At 40.4% G+C, this 14895-nt stretch overlaps 1 protein-coding gene and 1 pseudogene across 1 annotated transcript; one reads left to right on the plus strand and one right to left on the minus strand.

Moving 5' to 3' along the window:
* The first annotated feature begins 836 nt into the window (after positions 1–836).
* Positions 837–1710, plus strand: LOC131755970 (ecto-NOX disulfide-thiol exchanger 1 pseudogene; annotated as a pseudogene).
* A 6517-nt stretch (positions 1711–8227) lies between these two features.
* On the minus strand, positions 8228–14348 carry LOC131750868 (apolipoprotein R-like). Its single transcript, XM_059053909.2, has 4 exons — positions 14160–14348; positions 10722–10892; positions 9227–9402; positions 8228–8635 (listed from the first exon to the last, which is right to left on the minus strand). Exons 1-4 carry the CDS (start codon positions 14242–14244, stop codon positions 8498–8500), a joined length of 570 nt encoding a protein of 189 aa, XP_058909892.1. The 5' UTR covers positions 14245–14348; the 3' UTR covers positions 8228–8497.
* Between the last annotated feature and the right edge of the window lie 547 nt (positions 14349–14895).

Below are 14895 nucleotides of genomic sequence, written 5' to 3' on the forward strand. Positions count from 1 at the left end.
AACACAAGTAATAATCGGTTGATAGGAATAAGACGACGCAAACTTCCAAAAATCCCAAGGCTGGGGCTTCCCTGGTGGCGCAGTGGCCGAGAGTCCACCTGCCGATGCAGAGGACATGGGCCTGTGCCCCGGTCCGGGAAGATCCCACATGCCGCGGAGCGGCTGGGCCCACGAGCCATGGCCGCCGGGCCTGCGCGTCAGGAGCCTGTGCTCCGCAACGGGAGGGGCCATGGCTGCGAGAGGCCCGCCTACCACAAAAACAAAAACAAAAACAAAAAAGGCCCGCATACAAAAACAAAAACAAAAACCCCAAGGCTTATAAAAAAACAAACTATTATTAGTAACAGAAACTGAAGAAATTAAAATGGTACCATTATTATAATTTAAGGTGCACCAAATTTGAGAATTCAAAATCAGATTGGGGAAAATCAGAAGGAAAAAAAGGAGGGAAGCTTCAAACTTGTAACAGCTTTAACTACCTATAAATTATGGCCGGCCATTAGAGTCCCTTGTCCTCCTATATATACTTCAACACACAAATAGTATCCTGTATCAGACATCTGAAGCTGATCAATAAAAATAGAATGATCTAAGGGATCACTAACCTTAAGTCTGGAAATACGACCTTGAAAATGAACAGGCTTATGATCTTTATACCAAAACACATCGGTAGTCAAATCCCCACGTTTAGAAACAGTTTGTATACAAGGAAGAAGTATAGATGATCCTACTTTCTTATATTCAGAATTAATCTTAGAATAAAATTGCGATTGTATAGTTGTTTCATAAGCCATTGCATGTTCCAAAGCTATAGCTTTAACACATCCTGACTCTATATTCAAAGCTTAAACAACAGCCATGTCCGCCGGCTCATGAACGAGAAAGCCACCCATGAGCAGGAGATGGAAGAGGCCAAGGAGAATTTCAAAAATGCCTTAACCGGGATCCTCACTCAATTTGAGCAGATTGTGGCCGTTTCCAACGCTTCTACCAGACAAAAAGCTTGGGACCATTTCTCGAAAGCTCAGCGCAAGAACATAGACATTTGGCGAAAGCGTTCTGAGGGGCTCCGGAACGCTCAGAGTGAGCAGCTTATGGGCATCCGCCGAGAAGAAGAGATGGAAATGTCGGATGATGAGAACTGTGACAGCCCTACTAAAAAAATGAGACTTGATGAATCAGCCCTGGCCGCCCAGGCCTACGCGCTTAAAGAAGAGAATGACAGCCTCTGGTGGCAGCTGGGGAACGAAGTGGAGCTGCTGAAGCAGGAGAAAGAGTAGCTGTTTCGAACGGAAGAAAACCTGACCAAGGACCAGCAGGTGCAGTTCCTGCAGCAGACCATGCAAGGCATGCAACAGCAATTGCTGACCTTCCAACAAAAAGTCAGAATTGGAACAAGCAAAGGAAGAGCAGTCACACACACAAGCATTACTCAAAGTCCTCCAGGAACAAGAAATTAATGTGTTGATAGTCGCATTGGTCAACCAGGACCGAGAGAACAATATTGAGAAAAGAGGCCAAGGCTTAAAATCAGAGAAAGAAGCTCTGCTAATTGGCATCATATCAACGTTCCTTCACATCCACCCCTTTGGAGCCAATATAGAATATCTCTGGTCATACATGCAGCAGCTGGACTCCAAGATATCTGCAAACGAAATCGAAATGCTTTTGATGAGGTTGCCGCGCATGTTTAAACAGGAAAATAATTAAACCAATTAGTGTAATTTATGAACATATTCATGATGGGAAGATTCCCCATTACTGTCCCAAAAGTAGAATCATTATAAAACACAGGAAAGTCAGCCTCTGCCCAGGTAACTGGTTGTAATAAAGGTGGATCGGGTATGTAGGTCCAATAAGAAAGGTCTTCAACTGGTGGAGCTCCAAGCACTGCAATCATAGCCAAAAATAATGTAAGTGGGGTATGGGGTGCTGGCCCTTCTTCCATCAACCGCCGTGCCTGAAAAACTAAACATTGTAAGTGAAACCAAGTTATTTATTCATTTCCTGCCTCCTGTATTAGGCGCCTCCTCTGCCTTCGATTCTGTCTCATCCTGCAAGGTATTCGTGGGGTTCAAGTGACACTCACTGGTCGACTGAGGCGGAGACGCCTCATCCTTCGGGTCAGATTGGCCATTGTGGGAGGCATGATAATGTCGTACCAATCGTTCAGGGAGCCAACGGGGAGCTTCAGAATCCTTTGGAAAAACACAAACATAACCTCGACCCCACATCAATACAGGATCGGGACCTTTCCATTCATTGGTTAAGGGATCACGCCATTTAACCTCAGCATAATTCCGCAAAGTAGAGGAAAAAAGGCGTTCATAAGGAGTATGACCAAATCTGTTCACTGTTAGAAAATTTAAAATAAATACTGCATGCCATAACATATTCTGTGGAGTCCTATTATACTCCCCCTTTTTTTTATTTTTTGTAATACAAGTTTTAATTGTTGATTCATGCGCTCAATTATACCTTGTCCTTGTGGGTTATATGGAATTCCAGTTATATGATGGATGGAAAAAGTAGAACAAAAGCGAGCAAAACTAGCACTAGTATATCCTGGGGCATTATCTGTTTTTAATTGTTTTGGAATACCCATACAGGTAAAACAGTGTAATAAATGTGTAATAACATATTTAGTAGACTCTCCGGCTAGGGGGGTAGCAAGAATAAATCCAGAATAAGTATCAATAGTGACATGAACGTATTGTAATTTTCCAAAAAAGGGGACATGGGTTACATCCATCTGCCAAAGTTTTCCAGGAAGTAAACCGTGAGGATTAACTCCAAAATGGGGAACAGGTAAATGAGTAACACTTGTAATTTTCCAAAAAAGGGGACATGGGTTACATCCATCTGCCAAAGTTTTCCAGGAAGTAAACCGTGAGGATTAACTCCAAAATGGGGAACAGGTAAATGAGTAACACAAGTTCCACAATTTTTAACAATTTGTCTAGCGCTTTCCTTTGAAATTTTAAATTGCTTTTGTAACATACTAGATGATTGATGATGTAAGTGATGCGATTGTTCAGCTTGTTGTACATTGGTAAGGTAATTCACAGCAAACACTTGTCTAGTAGCAGTATCCACAAATTGATTACCCTGACTTAAAGGGCCAGGCAAGCCAGAGTCTGAACGAATGTGCAAAACCGCAACGGGATAAGAATGTTGTTGAATATATGACTGTAATAGTATAAAAATATTAAACAATTGTAAATCATTAGTATGACTGATTGTAGCTGTTTCTATATTCCTTAAAACTGTCATCAAATAATGACTATCAGTATAAAGATTAAAAGATTCTGAGGTAAATGTTCTAAAGGCTAAAATAATAGCATATAATTCTACTCTCTGTGCAGAGGTAAATGACGTTTTTTCCTTTATAACCACATCATTAGACAGGAGTGCTGCTACACCATTAGCAGAGCCATCAGTGAACACATTCCGAGCTCCAGTGATTGGCTTGGAGGTAATGATTTTCGGATAAATAAAAGAATGCTGTAGGGCAAAATGTACCAGTTTATCAGATGGGTAATGATTATCAACTTTCCCAGGATAATCGCAAAAGGTGAGTCCCCAGTGATTGGAGGTAAACAATAACCAGGAATGTTGCTGAGCAGTATAAGGTATTATAATGTTGTCTGGCTCTGATCCTATTAACTGAATAGCCCTTTTTCGTCCTATTTGTATTAATTGTGCAACTAATTCATAATATGGAGTTATTACTTTAGAAGAAGTATTTTTCATATGAACCCATTCTAGCACTCCATATTTTTGCCAAAATAATGCAGTAGGCACATGAGGTGTAGGACAAACAATAAAAGAAACTGGTAAATGATAATCTATCCAAGTTAATTGCGCAGCTTGAATTGCTTGATTAACAATAGCAAGGACCTTTTGCGCTGGCTCAGTCAAAACTCGAGGGGAATTAGGATTGGAATCCCCTTTTAAAATATCAAAAAGTGGTTGTAATTGAAATGTGGTTAGTTTTAAACTAGGGCGAAGCCAATTAATATCTCCTAACAGTTTTTGAAAATCATTTAATGTTTGCAAACAATCAGTTCTTATTTCAATTTTTTGAGGAACAATCTTTTGATCGTAAATGTATCTCCCCAAATATGAATAGGGTGGATGCATTTGAGTTTTTTCAGAGGCAATTATAAGCCCATGCTGTTGAAGTTGTAACTGTAATTCCTTATATGCTTGTTGTAGGACGTCTGAATGTTTATGAGTGATAAGAATGTCATCCATATAATGAATTAAATATAAAGAAGGAAACTTTATCCTTATAGGCTTAAGTGCTCGAGCTACGAACTGTTGGCATAAGGTTGGACTATTGGCCATACCTTGAGGGAGCATTTTCCATTGATAACGCATCATGGGTTCCTGAAAATTCAAAGCAGACAAGCTAAAAGCAAATCGCTCTTTATCCTTGGGAAATAATGGGATAGTAAAAAAGCAATCTTTTAAGTCTATTACTATTAAAGAAAATCCACGAGGTATAGCACTAGGAGAAGGCAAACCCGGTTGTAATGCTCCCATAACAAGCATCGTTTGATTTACTGATCTTAAGTCTTGGAGAAAACGATATTTGCCAGATTTCTTCTTTATGACAAAAATAGGAGTATTCCAAGGGCTATTGGACACTTCTAGTCGACCTAATTTAACTTGTTCTTGACCTAATTCATGTGCAGCAATAAGTTTCTCCTTAGTTAGGGGCCATTGGTCCACCCATACTGGGTCATCACTTAACCAAGTGATTGGATCTGCATGGAGTGGAGGAGAATCCAAGGCCCCTAAGAAAAACCCAAACCTTTTCTAGACGACTTTGGAATTGCAGCAAGTGGGTTTCTAATACCCTGTTGATTTTTTCCCAATCCTAATCTGGGATCAAATCCCTGATTCAATAACATATGATTAACTGCTGAATTAGAACTTATTAATAGGACTCCCATATTTTCTAACACATCTCTGCCCCACAAGTTAATAGGCAAATGTGGTAAAACATATGGTTTAAATGTTCCATTATTACCTTCAGAATCTTGCCAATGCAGCAATTGTGCTCTTTGTTGTGGAGAATGGGACTGATCAATACCCTGTAAATGAGTAACTGTAGAATGAATAGGCCATTGTTGTGGCCAGTGTATCCAAGAAATAACAGAGACGTCAGCTCCTATATCGATTAATCCAGTGAATATTTTTCCATTGATCTTTAATTCAAGTTGAGGCCGTTCCTTTTTAACTTGTTGAACCCAAAAAATAGCATCAGAGGAGCCAAAAGCATTGGTACCTCTTTTTTGATGTTGCAAAACCTGCCCTTCGGGAATATATGGCACAAGCAAAATTTGAGCTAAACGTGTACCTGCTTCAATCATAATCGGAGAGTTTTGAGATTGTACCATAATTTTGATCTCTCCCTCATAATCCTCATCAATTAATCCAGGCAATATAGTTAAGCCCTTAGGGTTATGCTGCTTCTCCCTAGTATAATGCCAGCTGTTCCCTTAGGAAGGGGCCCATAAACTCCTGTATTTATTATTTGGGGTCCCATATCAGGGGTTAATAAGAGGTCGGAGGAGGCACAGAGGTCCAACCCGGCACTCCCTGCTGTAGCCCGCTGTAAGGCAGAGATGGGGAATTTATTGTTGGTCCCGTCATTGAATTCTTCTGAACCGATTGAGGGGGTATTACTGACATTGCCCCTATTGTTTGATGGGGCCGAGGCTGGCCCCAAAGGAAGTTTCCCGACAAAGGAGTCCCATCTCTATGGGTTCGGGAGCTACATTCCTTCGCCCAATGTCGACCTCGTTGACATTGAGGGCAAATTCCCATAGGTTTAGTTGGGTTATTATTATTTTCTGGTTTCACCATTCCAGGTTCTAATATAGCCTGGCGGCATACTCTGGCAAAATGACCTGGCTTGCCTCATTTAAAGCATGTTTGCGCCTTTTTAGTTTGGGGACCAAATCCAGCTTTAGTGAGAGCGGCAGCAAGGGCAGCTCCCTGTAAATATGATGGGCCAATATCAGCACAAACTCTAATGTAGTCTTCCAAAGGTCCTTTTTTCTTCCATGGACAAATAGCTGCTTGACAAGTACTGTTTGCATTTTCATAAGCTAATTGTTTCACTATAATTGCACCAGATGGGCCATCAGCAATAATACGACTAACAGCTTGTAGTAGTCTATCAACAAAATCAGCATAAGGTTCATCAGCCCCCTGACCTATCTTAGAAAGATCTTCCGTTCGATTAGAAGCGGGAAGCCTTTTCCAGGCTAGAAGAGCAATGTGATTAATTTGGGCATAGGCTACAAAAGGAAAAGCTAACTGATCCTGTGATGCAAGATATTGTCCTTCACCTACTAACATTTCATAAGTAACTGGCAAATTATGAGCCCCGTTGCGATCAGCCTGCTCGGCAGCCTTCTCATAATAATCTGACTTCCACAGCAAATAATCCCCTCCATTCAAACAAGCACGAGCTATCGACTTCCAATCAGCAGGGGGCAATGCTTCAGCAGCAACGGTGTCAAGCATAGTTATAGTAAATGGTGCAATGGGCCGGTACTGGGCACAGGCAGATTTCAAGTACTTTAGTATCTTAAAAGATAAGGGCTGATACTCTCGAAGATTTTGTTGGGGATTCTGGGGATCCGGCCGTTCGACCACCAGGCAACAAAATAAAGGATCCTCGCCCCTAGATAATGCCCCTCTAACAGCCTGCTGTAAGGGGCTCAGTTTTAAAGGAGCAGAGGAAGATAAAGTTAAATTTTTAACAGACTGTTCCACCTGAGCCAGAATATGTTCATTGGGGTATTTTTTTGGCTTCATATTTAGCTTCCGCATCAGCCAAATCGAAAGAGATGTCAGAGGAGGTCTCAGGAGCCATTTTAGCCATCAAGCGGGGAGCAGTCGGGACCGGAGGGGAAATATCACACAAGTTAGGTACTGAATCATATATGGGCTCGAAACAGTCTTTAATCAAATTCCATAGAGTAAACGTAATAACGAGTACCCACCAGGTCCGTTTTTATCGTAATGCCTTTTTAGATCCTCTCCAACCCTCTGCCATACAGCGGCATCCATAGAGCCCCCTTCTGGAAACCAAGGAGAGACTTCATAAACTTGTTGTAGAAAATCAGAAACTTGAGAAGCGGTCACAGTAGTGCCGCGAGCTTTTAACATCGAAAGTAAAACTTGAGCAAACAATTGTCGCTCCTTAGATCCTTTTTGTCCCATATTCTTTGACTTCTGACTATTGCCCCGAGTTACTATCAACTTTACTATGTGGCCACACTTTCACTCTTAACTCCGGGGATTCACCTACTGAGATTCAGATGTCCCTCTGGTCCTGGTCCTTGTTCGGGCGCCACTTGCCGCCAGCCGCGGCGGGTCCTCAAAGTGTAGCAACAATCGACGAGAGGGGGTAGGGAACTGAACGCACCAAGGTATGGGATCAGAAGGACACAAGCAACTGATGGTTGCAAGGCAAGTTTAATAATAAAGCGCAGCTATATATATACCCCTAAAGCAGGGAATTTGCATAATCATTGTTCTATAGAACTAGTCTTTCATCTAGGCTTAGTGTCCAGGGTTCCCTTCTGGGTCAAGGTTAAGCCACCCTCCTTCGACTTTGTCTTGTCACCCTACTACGTGCCTTCCCTGTCCCATCCTGCTTACCCTACTCCTTTTCCCGTTTCTCCTTTGAGAACTTGGAGAATTTCCTTAATAAATTACTCACACACAAATTCTCTTCTCAGGGTCTGCTCTGGGGAATCTGTCCTAAAAGAGACACTAAAGCTATTTTAATTGAAGTATTAAAAAAAAGAGTGATCACACTGGATGGGAAGTCTTGGACATGCTCAAGAAGGATACTTGGGTTGCACACAGGCTTGCAAAGGCATCCAAGCTGGTTATTATTGGATGGAGGGGATGTCAAGCAAAACCAAATATACCTTAAATATAAAGAAGAACTGAGAAGTTGTTCCAGAGAAAATATTGGTAATCAATAGAAAGAGAAAGGAGAAGACAGAGGAAGATGTGATATTTGACCTGGGCACTGAAGGATGAGTAGGAAATGAAGATGTAGTGTAAGTACATCTCAGACAAGGCTCCAATATGAAAATAGAAAAGAAACATTAATTAGAGAAGCATCAGGAAGTGATTGATATAGGGCCCTAATTTCTCATTACAAGGGAATCAAAGTGAAAACAAAGACACTGCATTTTTGACAGGTGATTATTTATTTCTGCCATTCCACCAAATCTAGGGAAGCAGAAGCTTAAAATGAGAAAGGATATAAACCACCAATATTCCACATTAGCAGTGGCATGAAAAATTTCAAAGATTCTTCTAACACAGGTATTTTTTTCAGTAAATAATAGCACTTAAGGACCAGTAGAGTTGCTAATGAGGGAAATGTACCTAATTCTCTGTTTTTAAGGGGAAGAGAGGAGAAATAGATGTACTGATTTTTAACTGGTGCTTGACTTCAAGTCTGTTCCTCCAGTCTTTCAATCTCCAGAGACAGTTTATACACCTCCAGGGCCATTTTTACATCCTCTGGTCTTGGGAGACACTGCATAAGTTTCTTGCCTGCGAGTACTTGTTCACAGCCCGTGAGAACTTCCTAAAAGAGATAAAAGGATGGTTTGAGAGGCTTCTCTCCAAACTGTGAAGGTATAAGATTACTTCAGGATGCCTAAAGATGACAATAAAATTGGAGTATCAAGACCCTCCTTAGGACTGATACAAGAAATCAGAAGATACTTTGTGCATCTCAGCAAAGTATTTGCCCTAAGATCGAGACCAGCACTGCTCTAAGGCAGCAATGAAACTAAGCAGAGAAGGAACAGCACTGCAGAAGATACCCAGGGAACTTCTTCATGGTCAGCTGAAGGGATGGATCTGATGTCTATGCAAAGGCATAGCACTTACTTTAATAGAAAATGCAGAGCTGGGAGCCAGGTTGCCTGGATCTATGGAACCCTCTTATCTAGGGGCTTGGTCTTTCTTGCTATAAAATAAGAGAATTAGAACTTTCTTTAAGAGCTCAACATGCGCTTTGAGAGTAAAAGTGCTGATTCTGAAATTGATTTAAACAACTCAGAAATGAGTCCCAATAAAAGTCAGATCTCATCAGTGTTGGCTGGGACAGTGCTCTGGAGCAGGTTACCGTTTTTACAATGTGATAGAATACCCCGAGGTGTGTGCCACTTACCCACTCACACTTGGGCACTTCTGGGTACCAGGTTCTGTTCTCTGTGCAGACGATACTTGGAGAGCCGACCACACTATAGCCAGAGTCACACTGTACAGTGACCCTTTCAGGCTCAACATACTGATCCTTGTCCAGAGACACAGTTCCATCTTTTATCTCTGGTTTCAGACACAGAGCTGTAATGGAAACACGATTTTGATCACTTTGTGATTCTCAGAATAAGATCTTACGATAGTAAAGAATACTGGGGGATGAGAAACACTGATAATAAATTATGCCTGCAGTCTGAGAGTTGTTCTTTAATTACATTTATTGTATTGTTATAACAAGAAAATTAATAACAATAATATTAATGTTAATGTATGGCTATCACCAACATAAAACACTTATTATCTACACTTTGCTGGAGAGAAAAATTAGGTAAAGACAATTTATGTGACTTGTCTATGGTTGCGTAGCTTTTAGGTGACATGATTATGATATAAACCTAGGTATTGTGGTCTAAAATCTGAGTTTTAAAAACCACTGTATGTCAAAACCTGACTCTTTTCAGCATCTTAAGTATGTAATTTCTATTCTTATGCCCTTAGTATGTTCCTGTATTAAATGGAGACAATGGTTGGAAATTAGACACTTGAGTTGCTGTTAGCCGTGTGGTAAGAAAAAAAAAATGCACACCTAATCTTGGTCTCATATCAGGTCAGCTTCTCTATGAGGAGGTGATGACATGCACCAGGTATTAATGGAGATATCAGATACTTCAAGGATGTTTTGGATTTTTCCATGAGTCCTCATTCTAACTTTCACAGGAATTCACTAAAATTTTGCTGAATCCTCACTATTCTCTTAAATTAAAAATTATTATCTCTTACTCTTGAATATTGACAAAGGTAGTACTGTATAGCAATGTGAAAACTATGGTCCATTTAATGTGGCGCTGGGTTCATTGACTACTCATTGGAGAAAAACAAATTTTGACCCCTACTTTACACCATAAACCCATAGGAATTCCAAGTGGGCTGGGGATATCAGTGTGAAAGGTAAAGCAACAAAGCTCTGGAAGAAAACATAGAAGAATTTTTTTTTTTTTTTTTTTCAGTACCCAGGCCTCTCACTGTTGTGGCCACTCCCGTTGCGGCGCACAGGCTCTAGACGCACAGGCTCAGCGGCCACGGCTCACGGGCCCAGCCGCTCCGCGGCACATGGGATCCTCCCGGACCAGGGTACGAACCCATGTCCCCAGCATCGGCAGGCGGAACCTCAAACACTGCGCCACCAGGGAAGCCCAGAAGCATATTTTTGAGACAAATAGTTTTTAATACCACACATATTTTTTAAACAGCACAGTACCACATCCAAGTATTAAATACAGGACATGAATAAATACATACATACGAATTTGTAAGTGCTGCCTCTCGCTGGGGGGAACCATACTATCAGAAGTTGCATGGTGGTCCTACCATCTTAGCAAGGGCCATCACTAAAGTGGAGTTACCTTTACACTGAGGAACTAGAGATGACCAATGTGAATTTCTGCAGGTGAGTTTTTCTTCTCCAACCAGAGCATATCCTTCATCACATTTGTACTGCACCACAGTAGTAAAGGATAAAATTGAACTCACATCTTCATAGGATCCATGGGCAATGCTAGGAAACACGTTGCAGTCTTGAATGGCAAAAGAGAAGGGTAGAAGAGAATAAGCTAGAGTTTAATTAACTATTCAGAGTGATGGACTCTTCCCATGTTTTAGAACAAAGTCATTAAATTATACTGCTGAGGTATGTTTCATTTACTTAACAAAATCACTAGGAATGATTTATTGAGTTCTTAACCACTTGCTAGACACTGTGTTAATCATCATATATATGTTATACCATTTAATCCTCATGCTAACTCTCTGAGGTCATATGAACATCAGACCCACATTAGAGAAAAGGAAACACAACCTTAGAGGAGTCAAATATTCTACACAAGGTCACAGCTAGTAAGTCCCAGGAACATGAATCAAATTAAGGATTCAACTCAGGTTTGTGTTAGTACAAAGTCCACTGTCACTTTCTGGAGTTCTGCTCTCAGTACTGATCATTGGACTTTCACGTTCTACGGCATCAGTGGATGCTTAAAGGCCATAAAATGAAAGTTTGGGCTGAAGAACAATATTCTCCTTGTGACTTGCTAAGTCTAGCAATGCTCCATATTTGATTAAGCAAGTCGCTCAGAAACCAGTTAGAAAACTCTTACCTCTCTCACTTAAAGACAATGTCAGGAATTTAAGACAGGTCAGGAATTTACATTATTTTAAGAATAATACTTGGGGAAATATTTTTATAAAGCTTTTTATATCCTGTGAACACCACCTGCAGTCACAGGTGAGGCTAATATGTGGGAGAATTTATGCTTCACATTGAGAGAAGGACCCTCAGGAGCTCACTGAGAAAACCTAATGTGGCTCCTTTCAGGCTGGGGGGACATTAGTCATAGTGAACTAGTGTCCAGCTCCTGTCTGAGAAATCTAAAAGGCAAAGGATGGGCTGTCTAGTGACACTTTAAGGCTCTAAGGTGAGAGTGAAGGACAGATCTCTGCTGCTTTCAGGTTGGCCTGGACTCCTGACATTATCTGAAGCAAGGCTGAGTTAGCACTTCCAGTAGATTAGAAATGGGCTGCATGAGAAAGACAGTCATGGTGGAATTGTCCTCAGACCAGTCCAAAAGGGTCTCCTGAGGTGGGAGGAAGCCCTCTGTAAAAACAAAATAACTCTAGAAGTCACCAGATGAAACCTAGGAGTTAGGAAATAGGAAATGAACAACCAGAGTCAGAGGTGGATCCCTGGCTGACCCTGCACTGCAAATTGCACTTAGCAGATCCTCAGTGATGATGAAGGACCAATTAAAAAAAAAAAAAAAAAAAACCTCATAAGAGAGAATAAGTTTTAAATACCCACAAGGCCAAGAGCCAGCTCAGGTTCTTGTTTCCCTTACCTGTGCTCCTCCCAAAGCTTCAACTCTGGAGGGTTCAGAAAGCATAGTAACAATAACTCCAAGTAAGTTCTGTTTTAGTTGTGAGGAAAAGAAATTCACCTGTGTATAAATCAACAGCTTCCATACAGTCTTTCTTAAACCTCAGATTAAGCACCTCCATAAAAATATAAAAATGGCTCTTAGTTTTTATAAGTAAGCACATATATGCAGTTCTGTACTGGACTTTTCTTGCAGTGTACTTTAAAATATAAGATTTAACCATGCAAATAGTTCTACCACAACACTACTCACACTTGTGCCAGAGGATTAGAACAGGAAATTAGTTCTGTAGGAGAAGGTGGTGACAGAACAGAGCACCAGAGTATCCAGGGAAGGCATCCAAGAATAAGCTGGAGATACCTTGAAGGACGGATAGAAGGTAAGTAGTTGACAAGATGTGAGAAGCATATAGATATTGAGGCAATGGCGAAGCCTCTGGCCTCAGAAGGTCATTACTGTGAAAGGGGGGAGGCAGAATCAGAAAGGGAGATTCACATCAGAGTTGGCAGACATTAAATGCCATTTCAGAGAGTTAGGGCCATGGGTAATGGGAAGATTTGAGGGAACAGAAGAGAAGGGGAAGGGAAACAGAAACATGAAAAAATAATTGAAAGACTTGTTGACAAATTTGATAAGGCTTTCCTCTACTACCTCAGTCTCTAGAAGAGGGGAACTTAGAGATGAAGTTGGAGGACTGAAAACCCCCAAGCATAAAGTTCTTTATCCTGTACTGATACTATAACCTGAATTAATACTGTCCCTCAATAATGTTCATGCATCTGATATGAAAAATCATCTTTCAAATATAGATATTCCTTAATTAACCCATGCTTTCCCCCTTACCAGTCTCAGTGAGGAAGAAAACATGGCTTCCACATTTCTAAATCAGTAAGCTAGCTCACATAAGAGCATTCAACCATTATTTTCAGCTCAGAATTTTCCCTCTAAGCTATCCCAAATCTCCCATTTTTATGCCATGACAGCTGTTTCAGGGAACAAATTCATAAATATTTTAAATTTATTATGCAAATTAATTCTCCCAAATAAAATGTTAGCTAACAAAAGAGTAAAACATCACTTTGCTTAGGGGACATTTTCATCTGAATTCTGTAAAAATAAGTTAATTTTAATAGTGATAGGTCTTCAGTTCTGGTAAGTTCTCTCAAATCCTTTGGCTTCTCATTCATTGCTAAAAATTTTCTTACATTTCAATAGCCATGCCTTACTTTTATATAATGATTTAGAATTCATGAAGTACTCTATATTTTTACTTTAGAAAATTCGCTCCATATTTGTAATAACAGAAAATATTTTTGTTTACGGATGGAATTATAAAAACGTAAGCAATAACTAAGATTGTAGTTGGTATAATTAACCTATTTGTAAAGTAATTTTTTTAAGCATTTTAGAGCATTTAAATTCAAGAAATTGATTTAAAAATGAAAAATTAATCCTTGCTAAAGCAGCCTCACAAGAATTTTTGCATTTCAACACTTTGTTACTCTAGACACTATAAAATCCTCTAGCTGAATTGGAACAATTTCTTTTATACTTAAATTTTATTTCTTATTAATATAGTTTATTGCACTCTCTCAAAAAGATTATGATATACCACCATTTTGCTGTATTTGTTTTGGTTTTGTTTTTTTACATCTTTATTGGGGTATAATTGTTTTACAATGGTGTGTTAGTTCCTGCTTTATAACAAAGTGAATCAGCTATACATATATATATATCCCCATATCTCCTCCCTCTTGCGTCTTCTTCTCACCCTCCCTATCCCACCCCTCTAGGTGGTCACAACGCACCGAGATGATCTCCCTGCATTTCACTGTATTTGATTAATTCTTAATTGGGTATTTTTCTCCACATGTTAGAGAAAATACCCCCTTTTCCCATAACCACTGTACTCACCACACAAGCAGGAAGGGCACAGCAATAGCACCAAGACCCCAAAAAGATGCAGTGCTGGGAAAATGCAAGACAAATTGGCAGCCATGGCACAGTCTCAGAGGGGCCACAGTGGCACTCAGCTGTTCTCAGGCACCTTGAATCAAGATGAGGAAAAGTAAAGCAACAGTTGAAATGGTGCCTAAGCAAAGAAAAGCAGACTTGGCAAAGCCCAGCTATGTGTCACTAAAGGGGAGGGGTTGGGGGTGTGACTAGAAGGCCAGGTGCTTGGCATAGCTCTGACAGGGACAAGCTCAGAAGGTCCCTTCTTGGGCAGAAGCATCTGGAGGCCTCAGGAATTCTGTATGTATTTACTATTGTAACCCCAAGACTTTCTTGCAGTTCAGATACAGAACATGATGAATTCCTTTCTGGATTTATATACATGATGTTCTCTGAGTAAACAAGAGCACATGGTGCAAGGACTTCAGCTCATGATGCACAGTGTCTGATGCACAGTTTTCTCCTCAGGAGGTAGAAGCCATAGCATGAGGGGAGATAAGATGTCTGAGAAGCAGTCCCTGTCCAGGAAGTGGTTTCTTTAATCAGGGGTATGAATTGCTCATAGATAAATAGGTTTTATAAAAGTCTAGAAAATTGTTTCTCCCTAGATAGTCCACAGTCTAACCAGAACAGAGTAAAATGTCTCTCAGTGTGAAAATACTAAAGATCTTGCCCAAACAATAATTATTCTCACAAT

This window comes from Kogia breviceps, chromosome 1 (assembly GCF_026419965.1).
Source record: "Kogia breviceps isolate mKogBre1 chromosome 1, mKogBre1 haplotype 1, whole genome shotgun sequence".
In the NCBI taxonomy this organism is placed as follows: Eukaryota; Metazoa; Chordata; class Mammalia; order Artiodactyla; family Physeteridae; genus Kogia; species Kogia breviceps.

What these genes read in the sequence shown, in the direction of transcription:
- LOC131750868 (XM_059053909.2), bottom strand. Translation starts at nt 14,244, where the DNA reads ATGGCTGCCAATTTGTCTTGCATTTTCCCAGCACTGCATCTTTTTGGG. An exon ending in GTGCCCTTCCTGCTTGTGTG is followed by an intron (nt 10,893 to 14,159) that starts GTGAGTACAGTG and finishes TTGCCATTCAAG; the next exon opens with ACTGCAACGTGTTTCCTAGC. An exon ending in AAGTGCCCAAGTGTGAGTGG is followed by an intron (nt 8,636 to 9,226) that starts GTAAGTGGCACA and finishes TATCTCTTTTAG; the next exon opens with GAAGTTCTCACGGGCTGTGA.